Genomic DNA, 26,685 nt, shown 5'->3' on the forward strand with positions numbered 1-26,685 from the left:
CAAGCTCTCCCACCGGGCGCCTTCAGCATCCACCTCCACAGGTGGACGTTTTTCCCGGGCCCGGCAGGCTGCACCCTATTCTTTTGCGAAGCGTAGGTACAACCAGCCGGCCCGAAGGCCTCGTCAGGCACAGGGACAGCCCCAGCGCGCTCATTCTCGTCAACAGCGTGCGCCTAAGCAGCCCCCTGCGCCTCCACAGCAAAAGCCGGGGACGGGCTTTTGACTGGATCCACGGGAACATAGCCGCCCTACAAGTGTCCGTACCGGACGATCTGCCGGTTGGAGGGAGGTTAAAATTCTTTCACCAAAGGTGGCCTCTCATAACCTCCGACCAGTGGGTTCTCCAAATAGTGCGGTGCGGATACGCCCTGAATTTGGCCTCCCTGCCTCCAAATTGTCCCCCGGGAGCTCAGTCTTTCAGCTCCCATCACAAGCAGGTACTTGCAGAGGAACTCTCCGCCCTTCTCAGCGCCAGTGCGGTCGAGCCCGTACCACCCGGGCAGGAAGGGCAGGGATTCTATTCCAGGTACTTCCTTGTGGAAAAGAAAACAGGGGGGATGCGTCCCATCCTAGACCTGAGAGGCCTGAACAAATTCCTGGTCAAAGAAAAGTTCAGGATGCTTTCCTTGGGCACCCTTCTGCCAATGATTCAGAAAAACGATTGGCTATGTTCCCTGGATTTAAAGGACGCATATACTCACATACCGATACTGCCAGCTCACAGACAGTATCTCAGATTCCGCCTGGGCGCACGGCACTTTCAGTATTGTGTGCTGCCCTTTGGGCTCGCCTCTGCCCCACGAGTGTTTACCAAGTGCCTCGTGGTGGTAGCGGCCTACCTACGCAAGCTGGGAGTGCACGTGTTCCCATATCTCGACGATTGGCTGGTCAAGAACACCTCGGAGGCAGGAGCCCTCCGGTCCATGCAGTGCACTATTCAACTTCTGGAGCTGCTGGGGTTTGTGATAAATTACCCAAAGTCCCATCTCCAGCCAACTCAGTCTCTGGAATTCATAGGAGCGCTGCTGAATTCCCAGACGGCTCAGGCCTACCTTCCCGAAGCGAGGGCCACCAACCTCTTGGCCCTGGCTTCGCAGACCAGAGCGTCTCAGCAGATCACAGCTCGACAGATGTTGAGACTTCTGGGTCATATGGCCTCCACAGTTCATGTGACTCCCATGGCTCGTCTTCACATGAGATCTGCTCAATGGACCCTAGCTTCCCAGTGGTTCCAAGCCACCGGGAATCTAGAAGATGTCATCCGCCTCTCCACCAGTTGCCGCACTTCACTGCTCTGGTGGACCATCCGGACCAATTTGACCCTGGGACGTCCATTCCAAATTCCGCAGCCCGTGAAAGTGCTGACGACGGATGCATCTCGCCTGGGGTGGGGAGCCCATGTCGATGGGCTTCACACCCAGGGTCTGTGGTCCCTCCAGGAAAAGGATCTGCAGATCAACCTCCTGGAGCTCCGAGCGATCTGGAACGCACTGAAGGCTTTCAGAGTTCGGCTGTCCTGCCAAATTATCCAAATTCGGACAGACAATCAGGTTGCAATGTATTACGTCAACATGCAGGGGGGCACCGGATCTCGCCCCCTGTGCCAGGAGGCCGTCGGGATGTGGCGTTGGGCGTGCCGGTTCGGCATGCTCCTCCAAGCCACGTACCTGGCAGGCGTAAACAACAGTCTGGCCGACAGACTGAGCAGAGTCATGCAACCCCACGAGTGGTCGCTCCATGCCAGAGTGGTACGCAAGATCTTCCGAGCGTGGGGCACCCCCTCGGTGGACCTTTTCGCCTCTCAGACCAACCACAAGCTGCCTCTGTTCTGTTCCAGACTTCAGGCACACGGCAGGCTAGCGTCGGATGCCTTTCTCCTCCATTGGGGGACCGACCTCCTGTATGCTTATCCTCCCATACCTTTGGTGGGGAAGACCTTACTGAAGCTCAAGCAAGACCGCGGCACCATGATTCTGATAGCGCCCTTTTGGCCCCGTCAGATCTGGTTCCCTCTTCTTCTGGAGTTGTCCTCAGAAGAACCGTGGAGATTGGAGTGTTTTCCGACTCTCATTTCGCAGAACAACGGAGCGTTACTGCACCCCAACCTTCAGTCTCTGGCTCTCACGGCCTGGATGTTGAGGGCGTAGACTTCACTGCGTTGGGTCTGTCTGAGGGTGTCTCCCGGGTCTTACTTGCCTCTAGGAAGGATTCCACTAAAAAGAGTTACTTTTTCAAGTGGAGGAGGTTTGTCGTGTGGTGTGAGAGCAAGGCCCTAGAACCTCGTTCTTGCCCTGCACAGAACCTGCTTGAATACCTTCTGCACTTATCAGAGTCTGGCCTCAAGACCAACTCAGTAAGGAATCACCTTAGTGCGATTAGTGCTTACCATTATCGTGTGGAAGGTAAAGCCATCTCTGGAGAGCCTTTAGTCGTTCGATTCATGAGAGGCTTGCTTTTGTCAAAGCCCCCTATCAAGCCTCCTACTGTGTCATGGGATCTCAACGTCGTCCTCACCCAGCTGATGAAACCTCCTTTTGAGCCACTGAATACCTGCCATCTGAAGTACTTGACCTGGAAGGTCATTTTCTTGGTGGCAGTTACTTCAGCTCGTAGGGTCAGTGAGCTTCAAGCCCTAGTAGCTCATGCTCCATATACCAAATTTCATCACAACAGAGTAGTGCTCCGCACCCACCCAAAGTTCCTGCCGAAGGTGGTGTCGGAGTTCCATCTTAACCAGTCAATTGTCTTGCCAACATTCTTCCCCAGGCCGCATACCCGCCCTGCTGAACGTCAGTTGCACACATTGGACTGCAAGAGAGCATTGGCCTTCTACTTGGAGCGGACACAGCCCAACAGACAGTCCGCCCAATTGTTTATTTCTTCGACCCTAACAGGCTAGGGGTCGCTGTCGGGAAACGCACCATCTCTAATTGGCTAGCAGATTGCATTTCCTTCACTTACGCCCAGGCTGGGCTGACTCTTGAGGGTCATGTCACGGCTCATAGTGTTAGAGCCATGGCAGCATCAGTGGCCCACTTGAAGTCAGCCACTATTGAAGAGATTTGCAAGGCTGCGACGTGGTCATCTGTCCACACATTCACATCACATTACTGCCTCCAGCAGGATACCCGACGCGACAGTCGGTTCGGGCAGTCGGTGCTGCAGAATCTGTTTGGGGTGTAAATCCAACTCCACCCTCCAGGACCCGAATTTATTCTGGTCAGGCTGCACTCTCAGTTAGTTGTTCTTCGTAGGTCAATTTCTGTTGTTTCCTCGCCGTTGCGAGGTTCCATTGACCTGGGTTCTTGTTTTGAGTGAGCCTGAGAGCTAGGGATACCCCAGTCGTGAGAACAAGCAGCCTGCTTGTCCTCGGAGATAGGGTATGATACATACCTGTAGCAGGTGTTCTCCGAGGACAGCAGGCTGATTGTTCTCACCTACCCTCCCTCCTCCCCTTTGGAGTTGTGTGTTTCATCTTTTGCTAGTCATTCAACTGGCGGGAGCGGTCGCGCACGGGCGGGAAGACGGCCGCGCATGCGCGGTGGGCGTGCCCTGCGTGCCGACCGTCCCGCGAAGCTTCTTTCCGGTTGGTGGGGGCTGCCGCGGACGTCACCCAGTCGTGAGAACAATCAGCCTGCTGTCCTCGGAGAACACCTGCTACAGGTATGTATCATACCCTGTGCTCAGTGTTGTAATGAGCCCGAAAGCCCATCTTCCATTACCACATCTATTGCATGTGGATGGGCAGTGGGAGAGTAGTAAGTAGCCTCTTATCTTCTCCTTCCCTACTACTGTAATTAATAGCTTTGCATTCATCTCTGAGCACAAATAAATAATTTCAGTCACACCAAGTCTGGCTCCTAGATCCTAAGAAAATGTGAGGCCTGCTATAGATAAAAGACGATTCCTTTTTCAAAGCTTTATGTAGAAGCAGCATTTCAAAATTAATTCTCTCACAAATCGGTAACCAATGTAGTTATTTAAGGACTGGGGTGATAGGTTGAAAACGTGACTAACCTGACACAAAGCGGACTGCAGCGTTTTTAATAATCTGTAACGATCCGATGCTGGAAGCTGGCAAACTTAAATACAAAAAAACTATAGTAGTTTAGGTCACTAACCTGCTTATAATCGAAAGAGAAAAACGCCTATATTGTGACCCAAATCGGGAGATAGACGTTTATCTCACAAAAACGAATAAAGCGGTATAATCGAAAGCCGAATTTGGACGTTTTCAACTGCACTCCGTCGTGGATGCGGACAAAGTTGATGGGGGCGTGTCGAAGGCGGAACTGGGGCGTGGTTATCGGCCGATCAGAGATGGGCGCCTTTCGCCGATAATGGAAAAAAAATATGCGTTTTTAGCGAGAATTTAGGGCACTTTTCCTGGACCCTGTTTTTTCACGAATAAGGCCCCAAAAAGTGCCCTAAATGACCAGATGACCACTGGAGGGAATCGGGGATGACCTCCCCTGACTCCCCCAGTGGTCACAAACCCCCTCCCACCACAAAATATGCCGTTTCACAACTTTTTATTTTCACCCTCAAATGTCATACCCACCTCCCTGGCAGCAGTATGCAGGTCACTGGAGCAGTTATTAGGGGGTGCAGTGGACTTCAGGCAGGTGGACCCAGGCCCATCCTTCCCCCACCTGTTACACTTGTGCTGGTAAATGGGAGCCCTCCGAACCGCCCCCCAAACCCACTGTACCCACATGTAGGTGCCCCCCTTCACCCCTTAGGGCTATAGTAATGGTGTAGACTTGTGGGCCTTGGGTTTTGAGGGGGATTTGGGGGGCTCAACACACAAGGGAAGGGTGCTATGTACCTGGGAGCTCTTTTACCTTTTGTTTTTTTTTTGTAAAAGTGCCCCCTAGGGTGCCCGGTTGGTGTCCTGGCATGTGAGGGGGACCAGTGCAGTACGAATCCTGGCCCCTCCCACGAATAAATGTCTTGGAGTTATTCGTTTTTGAGCTGGGCGCTTTCGGTTTCCATTATCGCTGAAAAACAAAAACGCCCAGCTCAAAAAAAGATAAACGTCCATGTTTTTCAAAAATAGGTTCGGTCCGCCCCTTCACGGACCCGTTCTCGGAGATAAACGCCCATGGAGATAGGCGTTTCCGTTCGATTATGCCCCTCTCTGTAGTCTTATGTACAACACTTCTAAAGCTATTGTACGGAATACACTTTTTGAATTTAACATTTAAAAAGAAAGTTTTAATGACTCTGCATATATATATATATCCCTTAAACAACAGAAGAGTTTTTATGTATTAAAGCTCAGGTTTTCAAATTAGCTACTTTTATGTTGGTGGAAATAAGTTTTATAGTTTGTTCTCCCAGTATTTAAAAATCATATACTTTAAATATTTTCTGATAAGTTGGGTTGCTGTCCATTACTGATCTTCATAAAGCTGCCTATCAGCAGGTAAGTCCATCTGTTCAATGTATAGTTTAATTATTGATACTGGAGAGCTACCTAAGGGCTTTATTCAATATTTTCTCCCCCCTCAGGTGAGAGTGTTCCAGTAACAAAGACCAATTTACCAAACCCTATTCTGGACTCAAAGGGGACAGAAGAAGTATACTACCCAGAAACACACAAGCGGCATACTTTGTTCTGCGGAACCAATGTTATCCAGACTCGCTTTTATACTGGGGAACTTGTCAAAGCCATAGTAGTTAGAACAGGTAAAGAATTTTCAATGCTTTGTAAATCTATTTTTGGCATTTTTATGTTTTTGAAGACCATTGTTGTCTACCCTTTAGAATTCTATACATCTGAATTTTGATCAAATGAGGTGGTTCAGAATGAAAATCACAGATCTTTGAAGCTGCTTTGCAAAATGTGGTGGCTTGAGCAGCAATTGGTTGCCTGCAGTTATGGTTTGGCATATAAAACTCCGAGTGAATGCACCTAAAAGATAGCAAAGATAATTGTCAGAAAAAATATTATCACTTTTGCACCATGAGATTAGAATGAAATTGTATTTATCTCTCTCAAAGTTTTTTGAATCATCAGCAAGTCCTCACCAACAGAATGCTTGCAGTTAATAAGCCAGTGGAAACAGTACAATAGCTATATTGTTAAGTGTGTGTCAGGTTTCACTACATCTTTTTGGCTTCTGGAGAAAACCAGTAATTGACTAAATCCGTTACATTAGTGTTCCCGGACAGATACTCCCTGATGACAATTTACTACTGTTTTGATTAGATATGACGAGACACTCTGCTTTTTCATTTTATGGTTCCTTAGATTGGAGCTTGCTCTCCACTCAAAGGGGAGATTAAACCATACTCGCTTTAAGGCAGCCTTAAAAACACATCTGTTCATCCTAACTTTTGGCGAAGGGGAGGTGGTAGGATCCAGAATTACCCCAGCAACACTGCATTCTTCCCTTTTCCTTTAATGCATTGTAATTTTCCCTTTCCAACCACTTTTAATTCTAAATCATGTTGATACATCCTGATGGATGTTGAAAGGTGGTATATCAGGATCTCAAGCTAAATTAACAATTACTGTGTTTGTTACCTTGGGTCCTTCTTTGGCATTCAAGTCCACCTTTAGTTACTTGTAGCAAGGATATGTGTTGCTATAGGTAAGGATTCAACCTCCATTTTGGTGAATCCACTGGGTTGTCGGTTTTCTTTGTACAATTTGCTCAGATTTCTACAGATAAAATTTTGTTGGACTTTCTTGGAGGAGGGGTCATTAAAGTCTAATGTTAAAAAGTAGTTGAGAAGTCAAGAAATTGGCTACTCCTTAATTTACTTGTTTGTATCTGGGGAAAACAAAATAACTATTAAAATCAAAAGGCTTTCAGCGATAGAGGCAAAGGAAATATTTTTATCAGAGTTTAGAAACGGTGAAATGAAAAATCAGCTTGCCTCATTTGCTTTAGTGCTTTTAGTGGTGAAGAAAGATACCACATCTTCACTGACATTGTCTCTTGCTAATAACGGGACCTCACATTTCCAGATGTATAGCAGATCACTGGAGATTTCTCTGTATTGTTCCTGATGTAGAATATTAATCTATTTATTTTATAATGTTTTATAGGATTCAGTACTTCGAAAGGGCAGCTTGTCCGTTCCATACTGTATCCAAAACCAACTGACTTTAAGCTCTACAGAGATGCCTACCTTTTTCTGCTTTGTCTTGTCGTAGTGGCAGGCATCGGGTTTCTTTACACAGTTGTCAACAGCATAATAAATAAGGTAAGTGTTTAAAAGTGTTTTAAAAGACAAGCCTCTTTTCAAATGTTGTCCACAGACCATTATTTGGTCACTCTGAATGCCTCCTTCACAATTTGACCCTGAATTGGTCTGTTCAGTTTAATTTGGCAGCTTCAGACCTCAGGGACTTATAGGGCCCTGTTGCTAATGCTTAGCGTTCGCTAACGGACGTTCACATGCGCCAGGTGCCACATAGGCCATAGGTATAAAATGGGATTCACAGCATTTAGTGTGCATTAATGTCTGTTAACGCACATTAAGCTTTACAAATGTAAGGGCCCTTTTACTAGGGTACAATAACATGCAAAAATCTGACTGCATACCAGTTATCATCACATCCTGAATGGCACAATTTTGGATGTTTTCCAGTGTTTTCCTTTAAAAAGGTGGGAAAAAAGCCCTATTATGAGTTTCAGGAATATTTTAACTTTATTTCTAGCCTAGATGTTGCTATTTGGGATTACTCTCATATTAAAGCCAAAGTGTTTGAGCATGCACCAAAATGGTGTGGGAATGACACAACTTCACTTGTCTCTGTTGCCATCAATGGAAGCAGTTTAAATAAAAATGCTTGGACTTCCGGTTGGTTTATGGAGTAGCGAGGACGTAAGGGAGAGCTGCTCCGGAGCACCCGAATCATCTGCACACTGTAAAAACCTTTCCCTCCGGTGTGGAGAGAGATATTTCATTCTGAGCAAGCAGACAGCCCTCGTGAAAGCAGGGGTTGTAATTAGTGCAGTGGATGGCTTCAAAATCAGTCCGGAGAGACCCCGAGGAGAAAGCCCGGAATAACGAGGCCAAGATGGTGGACAGGGCCGTGCCGCCATCTCCGACTTTGGACAGCGGAGATAACAGTGGCTGAGATTTTTCATTTGATTCCTGAAGAAGGTGCATTAGCACTGAAATGCAGGACTGTGTAAAGTATTTATTATACAACTTTGTACTTTTGGAATTGTTTTATTAATAAACCTGCTGCTTGGGTAGACATTTTGTCTACCCTCTCTCTTTTATTTTTTTCTTTGTGCACGGTTTGAGTTATCAATTAAAATATAACCATAAAATAGGTCTTCAGTCTTGTTTCATGGGTAGTGGTAATTTTTTTTTTCTAACCTTTGTAAATTTAGGTTCCGGCTAGCATAATCATCATTGAATCTCTTGACATCATTACTATTACTGTACCTCCAGCACTTCCTGCTGCAATGACTGCTGGGATTGTATATGCACAGAGGCGTCTAAAGAAAATTGGCATCTTCTGCATCAGTCCTCAGAGGATCAATATTTGTGGACAACTGAATCTTTTTTGTTTTGATAAGGTGATGGTTTTAAAATTCTTTTTCAGCCTTATGTATAGGTAGTAGTATACATTAAAAATAATAAAAGTTGGAAAGAATTTTAAGAGTAAAAAGTAATGTAGCGATATGTAAAAGGTTGTAAATTTTCATATTGTATTTATATGGTTTTCTGTACAGTGGTATGTACAGCCTGCATTGTATTCACAGGGATCTTGTGTCCCCAAAAACTAAGGGGCCCTTTTACTGAAGCTTAGCATGGACATTAGTGTGTCACTTTAGCCTAATGTCTGGTAGCATGTGCTAAACTTTAGTGAAGTGTCATGTTTAGCAAGATGTCGTCCATAGCTAATAAGGAGAATAATTTTGATGTGTGGGGCCCAAATTAAAGCATATATACAATGTAAGTGAATATTCCAAAAGCCATGTAGCAAAATTCTGATTAATTAGGCCTTTGAACAAAATGTCCTTTTGAACTGGGTTTGTTCGCAGTGCACAGATTGCTGGTTTTGATGAATAAGTAGCATAGATTCTCATCCTGTCACCTTAATTTATTTTTAGACTGGCACTCTAACAGAAGATGGCTTGGACCTCTGGGGCATCCAAAGAGTAGAAAATGCCTGGTGAGGATATTGTTTTTAATATGCAGGACTTGATTTGCTGAAGAAAAACAATTTTTACTAGTCTCCTTTCTGTAAGGGCTTTGTAGTAGAGAGCTGCATGGGAATGGGGATTGTGTAAATCTCGCAAAACCTGCAGGATTCCCATAAGTAATAGAAGAAGTTGCTGTAGGATTCCAGCAGGAGTGTGTAGTTAAATTCTCTGGTGACTTCAGAATGAGGCTTACAATGCACTGAGAGAGGCAACTGGAGCACCAGAATGAGGCTTGGAATGTATGGAGAGGCAGTTGGAGCACCAGAATGAGGCTATGGAATGCCAGAGAGGCAGCTGGAACACCAGACTGATGCTTAGAACACTCATTGGTTTAATAGTGAATACCTTCCAAAAAAACCCACGAGAGTCTGTTGGAGGTGGGAGGAAACAGAGGGCTGTGAGCAAGTAAATAATATTCTCGACTCCCTCAGGTATGGGTGAGGATGGAGGAGATTAATTTGTGGGGATGGAATGCTTCTTAGCGGGTGTGGGTGGATACTGGTTAATTCCATTGGGGATGGGTGAAATTTCTGTCCCCATGCAACTCTCTGCTTTGTAGAAGACTATATTGTACAGTAATCCAAAAATACAAATTGCATTCTAACCAACAGAATAAGCCATCGCAGTAAGTTAACAAACATCTCAAATTACCCAGTTGAAAACCTAAATTATTTGCAGAGAGTCATAAATCTACTAGTACTACTACTTGTTTCTATGGCACTACTAGACATATGTAGCACTGTATACCAAACATGTATGAGACAGTCCCTGCTCGACAGAGCTTATAATCTATTTAAGACAGACAAACAGGACCAATAAGGGATTAGGAAATTTCTTATTGAGGGAATGACTAAAACAGATCTTCAAAGCTTGCCAAAATCTCATTAAATCTATTTATGACTATGTTAGAGGTAACCTATTCTAAAATCTTAGGATAGCCAGTGAAATGTTTGACATGAATTCATCATTAATGTTCTCTACTAAAGCAATGCATTAAACGTGCATCCTGATAGTGCAACTGTGATAGGGTTGTGTTCTCGGTTCTGAGTTTTGTTATGGTGCTTTTACTTCTGGCATAGTATCTTGAATGTTTTACAGTTTCTACTCACAGTGGGCCTTCTTTTGGTGTACTGTTGTAAGGATGAATGGAGACACTTTCTTCTAAATTACCCTTACTGTTTTAATTCTCAGAAAAGGGTGCAAGCTTGCATCATTTTCTCTTCCAGTTTTCCTTTTACTGACAATTGTCAGTTATGCATTTCTTTATTAAACATTTATCAAGTTTTAAATATATTTCCTTATCAAACAAATGAATCCAGAGACAAGTGGGTTGTGTCCATCTGCCAGCAGGTGGTGATAGAGGGCAATACTGAACTCTGTAGAGCAGTTAAGTTTATTTTTTAAGATGTAATAAGAACAGAACTAATAAACATGCTTCCGTTCTTTTAGTTTCCTTGTACCCGAAGAAAAGGCTTGCAGCGAGAGCCTGATGAGGTCTCAGTTTATTGCCTGCATGGCAACTTGTCATTCACTTACAAAAATTGAAGGGGTGCTTTCAGGAGATCCACTTGACTTGAAAATGTTTGAAGCCATTGCATGGGTAAGGTACTTTTTGGTTTTGCTTTTGATTTGAAATTTTAGTGTAATGAAATTGTAGTTCCTGGAGTTACTGAAACTTTCAGAAAACAATGCTCAGTAAAATACATACCGGTGCAAATAACATAGCAAATAATTAAGATATTTAAGCAATGCCATGTGTGGCGCGGGGTACAAATGTAATAAATAACAATTCAGCCAAAGTCTTGTGTAAACAGCTATGTCTTGGCGATTTTGGTAAAGTGTGGGTAATTCACCTCTTAAGTGGATATCCATTAGCAGGGCATTCCACAATGATGACAGAACCATCCTGAATGCTCTCTTCTTTGTACAATTTAACTTTGTCTCTGAAATTTCATGGATAGCCAACAAAGCTTTCTGTGAAGACCTAAGGCAGCATACTCGTTCATAGGCTACAAAAGATTAATACAGTGGGGGAAATAAGTATTTGATCCCTTGCTGATTTTGTAAGTTTGCCCACTGACAAAGACATGAGCAGCCCATAATTGAAGGGTAGGTTATTGGTAACAGTGAGAGATAGCACATCACAAATTAAATCCGGAAAATCACATTGTGGAAAGTATATGAATTTATTTGCATTCTGCAGAGGGAAATAAGTATTTAATCCCTCTGGCAAACAAGACCTAATACTTGGTGGCAAAACCCTTGTTGGCAAGCACAGCGGTCAGACGTCTTCTGTAGTTGATGATGAGGTTTGCACACGTCAGGAGGAATTTTGGTCCACTCCTCTTTGCAGATCATCTCTAAATCATTAAGAGTTCTGGGCTGTCGCTTGGCAACTCGCAGCTTCAGCTCCCTCCATAAGTTTTCAATGGGATTAAGGTCTGGTGACTGGCTAGGCCACTCCATGACCCTAATGTGCTTCTTCCTGAGCCTTTGTTGCCTTGGCTGTATGTTTTGGGTCATTGTCGTGCTGGAAGACCCAGCCACGACCCATTTTTAAGGCCCTGGCGGAGGGAAGGAGGTTGTCACTCAGAATTGTACGGTACATGGCCCCATCCATTCTCCCATTGATGCGGTGAAGTAGTCCTGTGCCCTTAGCAGAGAAACACCCCCAAAACATAACATTTCCACCTCCATGCTTGACAGTGGGGACGGTGTTCTTTGGGTCATAGGCAGCATTTCTCTTCCTCCAAACACGGCGAGTTGAGTTCATGCCAAAGAGCTCAATTTTTGTCTCATCTGACCACAGCACCTTCTCCCAATCACTCTCGGCATCATCCAGGTGTTCACTGGCAATCTTCAGACGGGCCGTCACATGTGCCTTCCGGAGCAGGGGGACCTTGCGGGCACTGCAGGATTGCAATCCGTTATGTCGTAATGTGTTACCAATGGTTTTCGTGGTGACAGTGGTCCCAGCTGCCTTGAGATCATTGACAAGTTCCCCCCTTGTAGTTGTAGGCTGATTTCTAACCTTCCTCATGATCAAGGATACCCCACGAGGTGAGATTTTGCGTGGAGCCCCAGATCTTTGTCGATTGACAGTCATTTTGTACTTCTTCCATTTTCTTACTATGGCACCAACAGTTGTCTCCTTCTCGCCCAGCGTCTTACTGATGGTTTTGTAGCCCATTCCAGCCTTGTGCAGGTGTATGATCTTGTCCCTGACATCCTTAGACAGCTCCTTGCTCTTGGCCATTTTGTAGAGGTTAGAGTCTGACTGATTCACTGAGTCTGTGGACAGGTGTCTTTCATACAGGTGACCATTGCCGACAGCTGTCTGTCATGCAGGTAACGAGTTGATTTGGAGCATCTACCTGGTCTGTAGGGGCCAGATCTCTTACTGGTTGGTGGGGGATCAAATACTTATTTCCCTCTGCAGAATGCAAATAAATTCATATACTTTCCACAATGTGATTTTCCGGATTTAATTTGTGATGTGCTATCTCTCACTGTTACCAATAACCTACCCTTCAATTATGGGCTGCTCATGTCTTTGTCAGTGGGCAAACTTACAAAATCAGCAAGGGATCAAATACTTATTTCCCCCACTGTATATGTTGGCATCATATGCTAAAACCTGTTAAAAATTTAATTCTCTGAGGACAAGCAGGCTGCTTGTTCTCATATGTGGGTCGACGTCCGCGTCGGCCCAGGAAATGGCAATTTTTTTCAAGCAAAACATATATAAAAGTTTTGCCAGAGTCTTCTGGTGCGCGAACGACTTCCCACCCGTCGCGTGTGCGTGCCTTTTTAGTTCTTTTTTTTGTCCGTGATGAGGTGACAGGATTTTTCATGTTCTCCTCGTTTTGACCCAGAAACAGAGTCTGACAACTTTTTTTGTCTGTTTTTCTATTTTATTTTAAGTCATTTCAAAAAAAATATATATATATCCCCGTAGTTCTTTCTTAGTTTTAGTCCTTTTCTAAGCTATCTTTTTGATGCGGTCGGCTTTAGGCTGCGCGGTCGGGTTCTTTCCTTTCTTTTGTGCCCACTTTTTCTTTTTAAAGGCACAATCGTGTCTTTTGATGTCGCCAAAGCCGTTTTTCCTTCGATGTCATCGAAGACACCCAGCGGCTTCAAATGTTGTACTTTGTGCAACCGGACCATCTCGGGTACCGATACTCACGCCTGGTGTATCCATTTCCTTGGGCCCGACCATAGCCCAGCCGCTTGTAGTCTGTGTCTTTCGTATGAAGAAACGGACCGAAGCGTCTCGAGAAGTCCAACGAGAAAAGCTTTTTGGGGCTCGGTCGGTCCTTAGACATTGGTACCGAGGTCGGCGGCATCGACGTCGGGAGCAGAGGTAACGGCTGCTGATAGACCAGCTCGCGCTGGGAGCAGTGAGGCGTCGAGTGGGTCTCCACCTCCCTCGGGGCCTCCTGATATGCAGGCCCCCCGGGTTCGACCTTTGTCGGACCCAGCCCTGAGGAGACGTGAGGATTCCACGTCCTCATCGGTACTGAGGAGTCTCGATGACGGGCGTCGAGCGAAGGCGAAGAAGAACTGTCATCGTTTTTCAACTCATGGTGTCGGGAGCTCCGGGGCGTTGAGAGAGTGGGCACCTGAGAAGCGTCGGCGCAGAGAGGATCACGCCCCCTCTATACAGGAGGTACAGATGCGTCGGTCTTCTAGCAGCCCGGTACCTGCTCCCGAGCCTCGACAGATTCTGACACCACTTGTTCCACCGACCCCACAGCCTTCTCCGATGGCGGCTCTCGGCGAGCACACCCGGGGCTTGTTTCCAGAACTTCTGGAAGGACTGCTACGTCAGTCAGCTTCGGTGTCGGGGGTGCTTGCGCCTTCTGTACCATCTGCTGCAACGGTGTCTGGCCCTTCTACGGTGAGGTCCCTGGCCCAGGTGCTGCCTATGGCATCGGCTGCCACCCAGGTGGACTCCCCTTCGACGTCGGTGGAGGAAGCTTCGCTGCAGTCAGAGCGGGCGTCGGCCTCTCAGCCGCCATCGAGGATGTCGTTTTTTTGCCGTCGAGGCAGGCTGAGTCTTGGAGTACCTTAAGAGAGGTCTTATCCGATACTGAACAAGAGTGTTCGTGGGAATCAGAGGAGGATCCCAGGTACTTTTCTTCTGATGAGTCCTATGGGATTCCCTCTGAACCTTCCCCTCCACCAGAGAGTCTATCCTTTTCCTCTTTTGTCCGGGGAAATGACTACGGTTATTCCCTTCCCTGTGGAGGATGAGATGCTCGAAGTCCTGGACTATTGTTCTCCACCTAAAGAGGCTGTAACAGTTCCTCTGTATAAGGTACTGAAGGAAGTCCTTATGCAGAACTGGTCGGTCCCTCTGCTGGCCCCGTGATCCCGAAGAAAGTTGAATCCCAGTATCAGATCCACAGTGAACCTGGATTGATAAGGTCTCAGTTACCCCACAATTCTATGGTGGTGGATTCCGCCCTCAAGAGAGCCAGGAGTACTAGAGACTATGCTTCGGCGCCCCCAGGCAGAGAAGCTAGGACTCTTAATTCTTTTGTGAGGAAGACGTATCAGGCCGCTATGCTCGCCGCCAAAATTCAATCATACCAGCTCTTCACGAGCGTGCACTTTCGGAACTCGGTGAGGCAGCTGTCTAGCTTTGTTGATGTACTCCCTCCGGAGCAAGCCAGGCCTTTTTCTGTTGGTAAATACCCATTTACATTTGCAAATCCTCTGGAAAATTGCCCCGTTAATGTTCTATACTATTTTCTTTCTAGATTCTTGAGGAGGCAACGGAGGAAGAAACAGCTCTTCATAATCAGATCATGCCTACTGTTGTAAAACCACCAAAGCAGCTAATTTCTGAGCCTAAACTTACTGAAAATGAAGAAATGGTGAGTTTTAAAACATAGCAAACTGAATTACTACTTTTTATGCATGTGTGTTGCCATCAAAATTCAAGCAAATTAAATGTCAAATGTATGTATGTTCGCGTATCATATTCTAAGTTTGAGCCAGGGCATCAAAACTTTCCTTTCTGGGGCCAAGGATGATGTAGAGCAGTAATTGTCAACCTTTTTCATTTTTCAGCACACTGACAGTTTGTGCCTGTGAAAACCAGCTAGGGGCAAGCATTCACAGGAAAAAAAAAAAAACAGGAGCTGTACAGATGTTCATCCACCTGCTGGAGATAGAGGTATGTTGTTTGGAAGCAGCTGGACAGTAGCTTACAAGACCAGAGCTTTGACCTTACCTCTATCTCCAACTCCTGGTAGATGGGACATAAAACACAAGATTCTGGACTGATCTGCAAGACGAAATGGAAACTTGCACCTTCCGTTTGAGAAGTGGTACAAAGTCTATAGGTAACAGTACCAATAAACTCTAAATCTACAGAAACTTTTTGAAAACTGTCCATTTTATGACTCACTGCTAACATTGGGACCTATTTACTAAGCTGTGATAGGTGTTGCATGCTAAGTCAGAGTAGAGCCACATTAACTGTTGTATAGCTCATAGTAAATGATGATAGATGAAGATCAGCATGCACATCCAGTATGACCAGAAAAGTGGCTAGAGTTGTACCTTCTGCTCTTTGAGGGTTACTCTCTCCCCTTTTGCTGCATCAACTGCTTCATTAAAACCTAACTTGGAAATACCTATTAAAGTTGGTGTGGTACAAGCAGGGGATGTGCCTTAGAGTTGCTACCAGGTGTTTCCTGCAAATGCAGCAGCTACCATAGTGCAGTTTGCTACACTTCGAGAGGTATTAGAAACATGATGGCCAATTTGCATCTTCAATAAAAAATATTCCAACTATAAAGGTAACACAATGATTAAAAATTATTGAACTTCAAACGAATCGGAGAAAATTTTTCTTCACTCAACGTGTAATTAAACTCTGGAATTCATTGACAGAGAATGTGGTAAAGGCGGTTAGCTTAGCGGAGTTTAAGAAAGGTTTGGACGGCTTCCTAAAGGAAAAGTCCATAGACCGTTATTAAATGGACTTGGGGAAAATCCACTATTTCTGGGATAAGCAGTATAAAATGTTTTGTACATTTTTGGGATCTTGCCGGGTATTTGTGATCTGGATTGGCCACTGTTGGAAACAGGATGCTGGGTTTGATGGATCTTTGGTCTTTCCCAGTATGGCAATACTTATGTACTTATGTAATCTTAATACTCTTGAAATAATATATATTATATCCTTAAAAAAAAACTGATGGTGTGCCTCAACAATTCTTGCACCTTGTCAGTGTGCTGAAAAATGAAAAAGGTTGACAATTACTGCTCTACATCATCCTTGGCCCCAGAAAGGAAAGTTTTGATGCCCTGGCTCAAACTTAAAATATGATACGCGAACATACATACATTTGACATTTAATTTGCTTGAATTTTGATGGCAACACACATGCGAACATTCATACATTTGACATTTGTGGATTGATCCCTTGGGACTAATGGAAAGAAATTTAGTAGGTAAGATCTGTTTTCCGTACTTTCCCTTTGAAAAGTGCGTAAGAAAAAGCACACACAGATTTGCACCTACTTCTTTTGTGGGTACCTTTTTCCCTTGAAAATATGCATAGATTTGAAAAAGTAATCTAAGCTAATTTATCTCTCCCTCCCCCAACGCAAACTACTTCAGGCCCATCTTTTTACCTCGGTGAAAGTAAGCACATTGTTGATCCAAGTACATACTTTATCTTGGTAAGGGCGAGATGCTTTCAGGAGCTGGGTAGAATTGTCCTTACCCATATTTTATGTATGATCCGAGAAAAATGTATTTCAGAATATCAAGTATATAGATTGAACATGTTAGCAAGTGTCAATTTTTCTTGGAATTTTGAAGATCTTTTCTCAATGTTTCTTTTGCAGGAATTGTTTGAGCTCTCGGTAAGTTAAAAATTATGCCTTTCTTAATGACCTGTCTGATGTGCTGCTTAACATTTTTGCTTTTTTCCAAGTTATTTATTTATTTAGTTAGTTATTTTTAACACTTCAGTAGCATTTTTATATGCCACCTGAAGCCTTACTTAGAAGGAGTGATTAATAAATCAAAAAATTCCAAACCCAGGTATTGGTCAGCAATGATCACACTGTAAACAGTGGGAAGGAAGATTTATTAAAAACAGAGGAACTTTCCCCGATAGTTGCAAATGAAGGCTCAGGTGCTAGGATTCCAGGTGTGGTTCCATCTGAGCTAGAAGAAAAAAATAGAGACACCCCTCCCCTCCCCTCCCCCCCCCCCCCCCCCCCCCAAAAAAAAAACCCAACAAAAACCCAAGCCAGTTTCATGTTCTGTAGGTTGAATATCAGAGCTGACCTATGGGGTGATTATTACAGAGAGGCTGTTTGAATCAAATGTTATCCACTGGTAATAGTGCACCTTCTTTACATACCATGTTCCCCGTAGGGTGCATGCGCAAACACATGTGCATCTTAATGATATTCATTGGAAATGAAAACAATTCCAAACCATTCCCAGCAGTTATCAGTGGAGTTTGTCTGGGAACCATCATATGTGTACTCAGTGTCTTTTGATCATCATACTCAGAGTGGAGTGGCCTGACAGCTTAGGGAACTCGGTTTGATTCCCACTGCCGCTCCTTGTGACTGTAGGCAAGTCACTTAACCCTTCATTGCCCCAGGTACAAAAATGTAAACCGCTTTCATTTTTTTTTTTTTTTTTTAAATTTGTACCCCGCACTTTTTCCCACTCATGGCAGGCTCAATGCGGCAGGCAATGGAGGGTTAAGTGACTTGCCCAAAGTCACAAGGAGCTGCCTGGGCCGGGAATCGAACTCAGTTCCTCAGGACCAAAGTCCACCACCCTAACCACTAGGCCACTCCTCCAAAGGTGGTATATCAAATTCTATCCCTTTTCCATTTCTTTTTCTATGCCAAGCATACGTAGTAACATAGTAAATGTTGGCAGATAAAGACCTGCATGGTTCATCCAGTCTGCCCAACAGGGTGGCCAGAGTTTAATCTAGCACAAGTTCCACTTCATGATTAAGAGCTTGTAACAGCTGCTGGATATACAAAGCAGAACTCAGGCAGTTCTACACAAAATCACATAGTGCCCTTAGCTCACAAAAGACAACTGCTGTATTTTGCATGTAAAGTAGCAAACAAAGTTGCATACCTGTAATGGATGTTCTCTGTGGAAAGCTCATCCTACAACCACGTTTCCCATCCCACCTCATCTGAGTTGAAGTGTGCTTCATAAATAGACTACTGGTAACTGTTGTACACTAGATGTAGGAATATCTATGTAACCTCCAAACCTTTTCAGAGTTTTTTGAGCTCAGGAGAGCTAATCCAGCTTCAGTGCATCCTGATAATGTTAACATCAGTGTGGCTGTAGGATGATCCTGCTGTCCGCTGAGAATATCCATTATAGGTATTCAACTATGTTTAACACATCTAGACCTGCTTTTAGCTCATATGTTTTTCCCCTGAGGTAAGATACGCTCATACTTAAAATTGAAAACTATCTGTGTAGTTGCAAAACTCTGTGCCAACCCCCACTCCCTCAGGAAAGCCACCTCAACCTGCTTTTAGTTACTTGCCTAGACATACTGTGTAAGTATTTTATTTGCACATAGGCAGTATTCTAAAAATCCATTTCTATTGCTAAAGTGTTAATTTAAATTTTTCACATTTGCTGCCTTTTTTTGGAGACAACGGGACATGCTGTTAAGGGGGTTTGTCAGCTGAAACTAGGCGGTCATTGGAGAAGTGTAGAACTTTTGATTTCTTGGTCTTTGCTTTCATTTTTTCTACTTTTGTACAGGCCACGTATGAAATTGGAATTGTGCGTCAGTTTCCCTTTTCTTCAGCATTACAACGGATGGGTGTTGTAGCAAAAGTTCTAGGGGAGAAAAGGATGGATGCGTATGTGAAAGGAGCACCTGAGGTAGTTGCTAGCTTGTGCAAGCCAGCAACAGGTAAGGAAAATTACTAAGCATTCAGAAGCAACAAAAATATTTAAGAAATAGTGTAATACTAATTGACCTTTTTTTTATTTCAGTTCCTATTGATTTTGCGGAAGTCTTGGAGGAATATACTAAACAAGGTTTCCGAGTGATTGCACTTGCACACAGACGACTGGAATCAAAGCTTTCTTGGCACAAAGTTCAAAATGTTAATAGGTAAGAAAGAGCACAGGGTATTTTCCCCCCTGCTGTTTAGTAGCATTGACTTACTCTGAATACTCTGTTATTTCAAGAATGTAGTTAGTCAGATCTGACTTAAGGAGAGTTGATATGGTATTTATGGTTTATATTTGTGTAGTAAAGTCATATAACCCATTCTGGACAAGTAGCATGGAAACACAACATGGAGGGTCCCTAGATTTGATCTCTCATGGGACTATGGATATCTTTCTTTATGGTAGACTAGTAAAAAAGGCCCGTTTCTGTAGGCAAGGAAACGGGCCCTAGGCAGGCAATTCCGCCCCCCCCCCCCCCGGACCGCTGAAAACTGCCCCCGCTGCTGTTGTGTACTACCTGTGCTGACGGGGGGGGGGGACCCAACCCCCCGACAGCCGAAGTGTTGTTGTGCCCTTCGCGTTCCTTCCTCATCTTCTCTGGAAGTTCCTCTGCATGCATCTTACGTCACGGTTTTCGGCGGTCCGGGGGGGAGGCGAGGGGGCCGTAGCACAGGGGGTGACAGATGATTCCGAGGCAGGGGGAGGAGTAGGGAAACACGTTGCGCGTGTTTCCCTACTCCTCCCCTTGGAATCAGCTGTCATGACATCAGTGACATCAGTGCGTGTCTGCCTAGCAGACCACCTCCAGCCTAGGGAGCCACGGTCCCAGGCACAGAACGTTGGAGGTGAGAATTATTATATAGGATCTGGATACCTCATAAATAATGAAAATTAAGATCTTCAGCAGAACATGGTTGCGGCCATTGGGAACAAACTATGGAACATATAATAACCAAGTGCCAATTTCATAAATACAAAGGAAATATCAGAGATTTTCCCCAAGGATAAGATGGCGTCACTCTCACCATGAAAATTATAGATTGCTTTTCTAGTGTTGCACTGGCCAAACACCAAGAGGAAGGGAAATTTGACATATTTGTAAATGATCTTGGAACAGAGAGCGATTGATGAGGTGATATTCTAGATCCGTGTTTCCCAAGTCCAGTCCTGGAGTTACCCCTTACCAGTCGGGTTTGGATAGCCACAATGAATATGCATGAACTTGATTTGCATACAATGCCTCCATTATATGCAAACCTCTTTCGTGCATATTCATTGTGGATATCCTGAAAACCTGATTGGGAAGGGGTTCTCCGGTACCGGACTTGGGGAAACACTGTTATAGATGACATTTATTCATAGTTGTAAAAGTCATACAAAGTTTGAGGAGTTTGAGGACTTTGCACAGCTGTAGGGCAGGGTGTTTAAATTGCCAATGACATTAAATATGGACAAATGCAAAGTGGTATGCACAGAGAATTAATCCTACCTATATAGGTATGTAATACTAGTTTCCAAGTTGCCTCACAGAAAAAGAATCCCATTTTGTAGTTATTGTGGGCAATACATAGATATCCTCAACTGATTTATACAGCACAGCCAAAGACTCAATGAGAATGTTAGGTATTTAATCAGAAAAGAATGGAGAACAAATTGATGTTCATCATGTTGCCTCTATGTAGGTCCGTGCTGTGACAGCACCTTGAGTATTGCATGCAGTCCCTAGAGAAGTTGATAAAAGGCGAGGAGTAGCTGCCTTAAGAAGAAAGGCTAAACGGGTTACAGGTCTTTCACTTACAGTTGTCTGAGAGGAGATAATGATAGAGCACTATAAAATTAAGAATTAGATTGTTCATCCTTCAAAATGGTACTAAGACAAAAGGATGCTGTATGAAACTTCATGGCTGGAAGATTTTTCAGTTGGTGCATCAGGCTATCAAATTTGTTGCCAGAGGGTTTGGACAATTTACCAAAAAAAAAAAAATCTATAAACTGTTAGTCATATAGACTTGGCAAAATCCACTACTTATCATTGGGAATGAGCAACAAGGAATGGATCCATTTGGGGAGTTGGGAACTTGTCCACTATCGGAGTCTGGATGTTGGGCCCACTAGACCCAGTGTAGCACATTTCATGTTCTTAAATTGTCAGTCTATTCATTCCATTTCCCTAAAATCATAGGTAGCTGTTTTATCTGCGAGTAATTGTGGTGAGGGTAGAAGGTGGTTGAATGTCTATTCTTAACTTAAACTACAATCTAAGTTTAGTATAGGATTTTTGACTTTATAGTCAAGATATTGAAAGGGAATTCTGTATGTTTGGCTTTTCAGGTCTTTCTCTTTAATCCAGATTAAAGAGTAAGACCTTAAGTATGTTACTCTTTCTTTGTTGTGTTAGAATAATAGCATGATAGCACTTACATAAAGCAGTGTTCTTTGCCCGATAATCTTTATGGATTATTTTAAAGCTGGAGAAGATAAGACACAATTGTGTCTTTAAATTTATTTTTATTTTTTAATAAAATATTTGGAATTCATTAATTATATGAAATCTCAAGCAATTCAAGAAATAGTAATATAAAAATTATAAAAAAAGAAAAGGCAAACTTTCCAATATTCCAACACAATAGAACCAGGACTTAGGCAACAAACATGAACACCACAAATACTCCTTACCCTAAGACCCACAAGCTTCACCATGTAGTTAGATTACTTATAAGGAGGAAAGACCTCGGTGACACTAAGGTCTTTTCATTCAAGTATTCTAACTATATAGTGAAGTTTGTGGGTCTTAGGGTAAAGAAATTTTCCAGTATCACATAGCCTCCATTATTGAAAGAAGAAAGAAAGAAAAGAAGGGTGGAAGGGAGAAATAAAACAATCCTAATTAGTCTAGGGGGGGGGGGGAGGGGGAGAACCTGAAGGCCCCAACCTATCAATATCTCCTGTTACCAAACTCAATCCTCCTCACTTAGTCAGTATACAAATCCAGTTTAAATATTTGAACATTCTTATCCTATAGGAAATTCTTTGTGTTAACTCCACAGAAACATCTCTGATTCCCTGAAGACAAAACCATACCTTTGTAGGGGAATGTGAGAAGTAGCCCCTATGGCCATTGCACAAAGCCTTAACTGAAGGAGTACCCTTCTCCTCACTTGAGTAGCATGGTAGACAGGAAAAAGAAACAATCTTTGGCCATGAAGTAGTGAATCCTTTTGCAGAAAATATGCTTTCAGAATTTTAATCATAGTAACTGTCGGCAGTTAAAGATCTGCACAATCCATCCAGTCTGCCCAACAAGGTGGCCGCAGTTGAATCTTGCACTCTGCAAGGTTCTGCTTCATGATTAAAATTAAATGTTCTTTGAGGAATTGAACTAGAAGATTGTCCCTACTGATTATAATGTGAGAAGACTCTTAAAAAAAAAATGTAGGCAGAAACATCCAGAGTATCCGGAGTCTAAAATTCTGGCCATGTTCTCCCCCAGCCACCTCCCTCCCCCCCCAGGAGTTTCTATTTGGCAAATAATACAATTTAGAGAGAGACACATCAGAAAAATTCAAAATTTCAGAAAAAATATTTTTAAATCAACTCTAAAGGTAGCAGGTGGGGTTTTGGAGAATTAAGGAATCTAAGATTACTAGATCTCAAAGAATTCTCAAAATGCTTAGCTTGACAGTGTAAAACCAAACTGTCCTTAATATGAGCCACACAGTTTCTGATGCAGCTGTGGGTGTGATTCCAACTTATGCATGATTTTCTTCATATGGTTAAGTCTATCCTCATGTTCTCCCATCATAGCAACAGTTCCCTTAGAAAAGGAAGAATTGTTATCCATAAAACCTGAAGAAATAGGTCAGTGCGAGAACTATATTCCAAGCATCTACCAATGTCATCCCACTTGGTACAGGACTGACTCCCTCATCTGGGCCAGACAACCCAGATATGGAGACTATTTGTTTCCGGAAGAGGAATTTTCCTGTCTCCACTGGGACTCCCTGCCAAAGAACTCGATTAACTCCTCCAACAACAGAGATGCCGAATCTAAGGAAGAGATGTAAGGGTCTATAGGAGAACTCACATGACCCACAAGAGGAGATAGAGGAGTTGTAAGTATAAGATGTGCATATAACGGAGGCAATGTATGCAAATCAAGTTTATGCATATTCATTGTGGATGTCCTGAAAACATGACTGGTAAGGGGTACTCCAGGACTGGACTTAGGAAACACTGCTGTAAGACAGAGAACACTTCTCCATCTGCTGGTAGATGGTCACAACCCAAAGAATCTGCATTAATCTGTTGCGACTAAAGGAAAGAAAATTATCAGGGAAGACAAAACGTTTTGTTAATCTACAAGCTGGTAAGAGAAGGAAAATTCTTTTGGATAAATAATGCAGACAGATTTATATTTCTTTATTCATTCAACAAAAATCTTACATGTTACAGAGCTCACACAGTTCTATATGAAGGAATTGACCAGAATTCTTTGGGGAATAATGTAAGACGTTGATCACAGAAATGAGAAGTGTTCAAGTTATTTTCTGCTCAAAGAGGTGCCATCAGCTACTAAATGAAGGATTCACAAAAGGATACTGTTGAATCTTTAAATAAATAAATAAAAATATCCTTTTATATGAGTGTTTTATTCAGTGAAGTTTATATTTCTCTTACCAAGTTTTAAGTTGGGACCTAGGCAGTTCACAATCCTTTTTTCATTACTGTATATTCAAAAGTGCTCCGTAGCTTATCTGTAACCAGACCAGATCATGTTTGCAATTTTAATTCTCTGTGTACATCAAGGATCTCCACAGCCATATAGTTGGTGACATCACTCGATGACTGCGCAAGAGTTAAGTTTCCAAAGCCCAGTGCACTCTTAAAAAGCTTTCTGAGCCTGCGCAGGTGTTCTCACATTGATGTCGGTGTCTGTTAATGGTAGTCCAGTTTTCTTTTTTCAGTGATAGTGATCAGATTGGTTTGACTTGTCAGTCAGTGAAAACGTGATTTTCCTCTCCGTCGTAGTTTAGTTTCTTTTTCAGTTTGTGGCTGACATGTCAGACAGAAAGTCTGGTTTTAAAAGATGTCCTTTTATATGATCGTAAAATGTGAATCATAGACACCCACAAGCATTGTTTGCTGTATTGGAGAGAGTTTGTGTGCAGGGTTTGTTCGAGCTATACCAAAATGTCTCGAGCAAAGAACACAGCTCCCCAAAAGTTAAGGATAAATTTTCTAGCAGTTTTAATTGGGCTTCTGTGAAAGAAAAGTAGTTTCCTAAATCCTCTAAACAATAACTTCAGCATAGATACACAAAGCTGTAAGACATTTGGAGTGCTAAAGAAATAATCCTTGTGATGTTTCTCAAGTGGCAGAGGCCTGCCTCCAGAGGTAGAAACTGTGTTCTGAAAACATCATTGTACCTTTATAAGGAAAACCAGAGCGCTGTGCAGAGATCCCTCTCCAAGCTGGCTTTAATATAGCTCTGAGGAGGTGGAGATTGATGCCAATGATCTTCTCCACTCCTCTGTGAGTGGCACCAACATCATCAGTAGCAGTTAGCACCGATGTTGCGATGTGCTGAATTCTTACTCTGCAACAGTATGTGTGTGTGTTTTTATTCCCCCTTCAAAGAACAGTGTGATAACATATAACATTATTGAATAGAGCCCATCTCCTCCTCCAATTTTTGATCATTTAAGAGTCATGAGGTCCAGACCTCTGCATCTTTGCCACATCTTGTCATCGAAGAACTTTGCTGAATTTCTTAAGAAGGGCTATGGTGGTGATAGATCAAAATAGACTTTCTCCACCTTCAAAGACAACATCCTCTAACATTAGATTAGGAATAAAATATTCTAGATTCTATTATCAATTTTGCAGGAAACCAACTAAAATGTTCTTTTTTTTTTTTAATATCAGTTGTATTTCTTTTAGTCCTTGGTGCGACTTCAGTACTTGGTTGGGCCTCCTTGATCTTTGAGGGTTGTGCTTGGATTCCTGGTGAAATTTCTGATCTGGGAGATGGTACTGAAACCCATGGGAGGAGATCAGGCTCTGGGATTAAGCATAGGGAGAGAAAAGAAAAAGGTTCCACCGACTTGATTGTGGGATAGCAGTAGAGGAGGATCTACCAGAGCATACACAAAGTTTGAAAGGAGAGATAAGCAAACCAAGACACTGCAGTTGAGGACAGTATATCAAGAAGTAGGTGGTGATCAGTAGTGTTGAAAGCAGCAAGCAGGTTAAGAAGAATCAGAATTGAGTAAAGTCCCTTGGATCTGGCTAGGAACAGCTCACTAGAGACTTTGGCAAGGGCTGTTTTCTGTAGAATGTAGAGGGCAAAAGCCAAACTGTAGTGGATCTAGCTTGAGATGAAAGAAAGTCAAGATAGCACATTCAAGTAGTTTGGATTCAAAAGGGAAGAGAATAGTATAGTTATGGGACGAGATGGCCTCATTGACGTACTTGGATAACATAGTGGGTGTGAAGAGAGGTGAAACAGTGGTCCCAGTACTGCCTCAGAACAGAGTGTAATTGAATTATTGCCTTGCTATGTTTCTAGGGGAAATTGCTTCTAATAAACTCAGTCACTTTGGTAGATTAGTGTCAATCAGTTGTTTTGTGTTCCAGCAGTCACCGTCTCAAAGCAAAGTAACCTTTTTCTTTAAGGCTGTTAACCTAGAAATAATCTCTCTCTCTCTCTCTCTCTGGCTACAGAGATGCTGTTGAAAATAACATGGACTTTTTGGGCTTAATCATAATGCAAAATAAATTGAAGCAAGAAACTCCTGCTGTTCTTGAAGATTTAAGTAAAGCCAACATTCGCACTGTGATGGTTACAGGTTAGAATGCATTCTCTTCTAGATTATAAATGTATGTTACTTCTTCTCTTGCTACCTTGACTTTTACCTCTCCTTTCTTTCCTCAGTTTATTCAAACTACTCCAAAAATGAGTTATAAATGCATTTCCTATTTTATCATGCTAAAACACATACTTCCACCTCCATCCCTCAGTTTTCATTTTCTAGGTAAGAAGAACTTGTATTATTTTTTTTTCTGAATATTTCACAGGTTGTACATCAAATATGTTTTTCTTTTAACGTGTGCAGCACTACTGCTGTTTATGATGTGAGGGAGTCTTTGGGGTCCCAGTCTCTGCTTATAGTGACATCTGCTGGCTTATTTTTCTATGGCCACTGGCCTTGGTTTGTCACTGAGTGAACTGGACTAAAGGGAAATTAAAATCAAACAGATTGAAGACTGCATGCTCTAAGCATTGCAAAGAGGCGTGTTTGAAATGAGTGAGAGGGTAGGTGGGGTATATCTCACTGAGTGTGTGATTTGTATACATATTTGGAAATTTGATGGGTTGTGAGTGAATAGCTGAGAGACGCTAGTCTGATGAACATCTTCCTCACCATTTCCTCCCTCTTTTCATTCTATCTTCCCTCCTACCCCTTACACCCACTGCCTGGTCCTCTAATCGGGTCAGGGTCTTTTGGTTCTGCCTAT

The 26,685-nt window shown here is 43.2% G+C and overlaps 1 protein-coding gene across 6 annotated transcripts in view; it reads left to right on the plus strand.

Moving 5' to 3' along the window:
* The window catches only part of ATP13A3 (ATPase 13A3), a 131,386-nt gene that overhangs the window by 47,238 nt on the left and 57,463 nt on the right, over positions 1 to 26,685 (plus strand). For all 6 annotated transcript variants that reach the window (XM_030215583.1, XM_030215581.1, XM_030215587.1 and 3 more), the window contains 10 exons: positions 5,515 to 5,691; positions 7,061 to 7,218; positions 8,361 to 8,549; positions 9,087 to 9,148; positions 10,629 to 10,779; positions 14,945 to 15,061; positions 17,049 to 17,066; positions 18,970 to 19,123; positions 19,207 to 19,327; positions 25,891 to 26,015. In XM_030215583.1, coding sequence (XP_030071443.1) covers positions 5,515 to 5,691; positions 7,061 to 7,218; positions 8,361 to 8,549; positions 9,087 to 9,148; positions 10,629 to 10,779; positions 14,945 to 15,061; positions 17,049 to 17,066; positions 18,970 to 19,123; positions 19,207 to 19,327; positions 25,891 to 26,015 — 1,272 coding nt within the window. The remainder of the gene's footprint in view (positions 1 to 5,514; positions 5,692 to 7,060; positions 7,219 to 8,360; positions 8,550 to 9,086; positions 9,149 to 10,628; positions 10,780 to 14,944; positions 15,062 to 17,048; positions 17,067 to 18,969; positions 19,124 to 19,206; positions 19,328 to 25,890; positions 26,016 to 26,685) is intronic.

This window comes from Microcaecilia unicolor, chromosome 10 (genome assembly GCF_901765095.1).
Source record: "Microcaecilia unicolor chromosome 10, aMicUni1.1, whole genome shotgun sequence".
In the NCBI taxonomy this organism is placed as follows: Eukaryota; Metazoa; Chordata; class Amphibia; order Gymnophiona; family Siphonopidae; genus Microcaecilia; species Microcaecilia unicolor.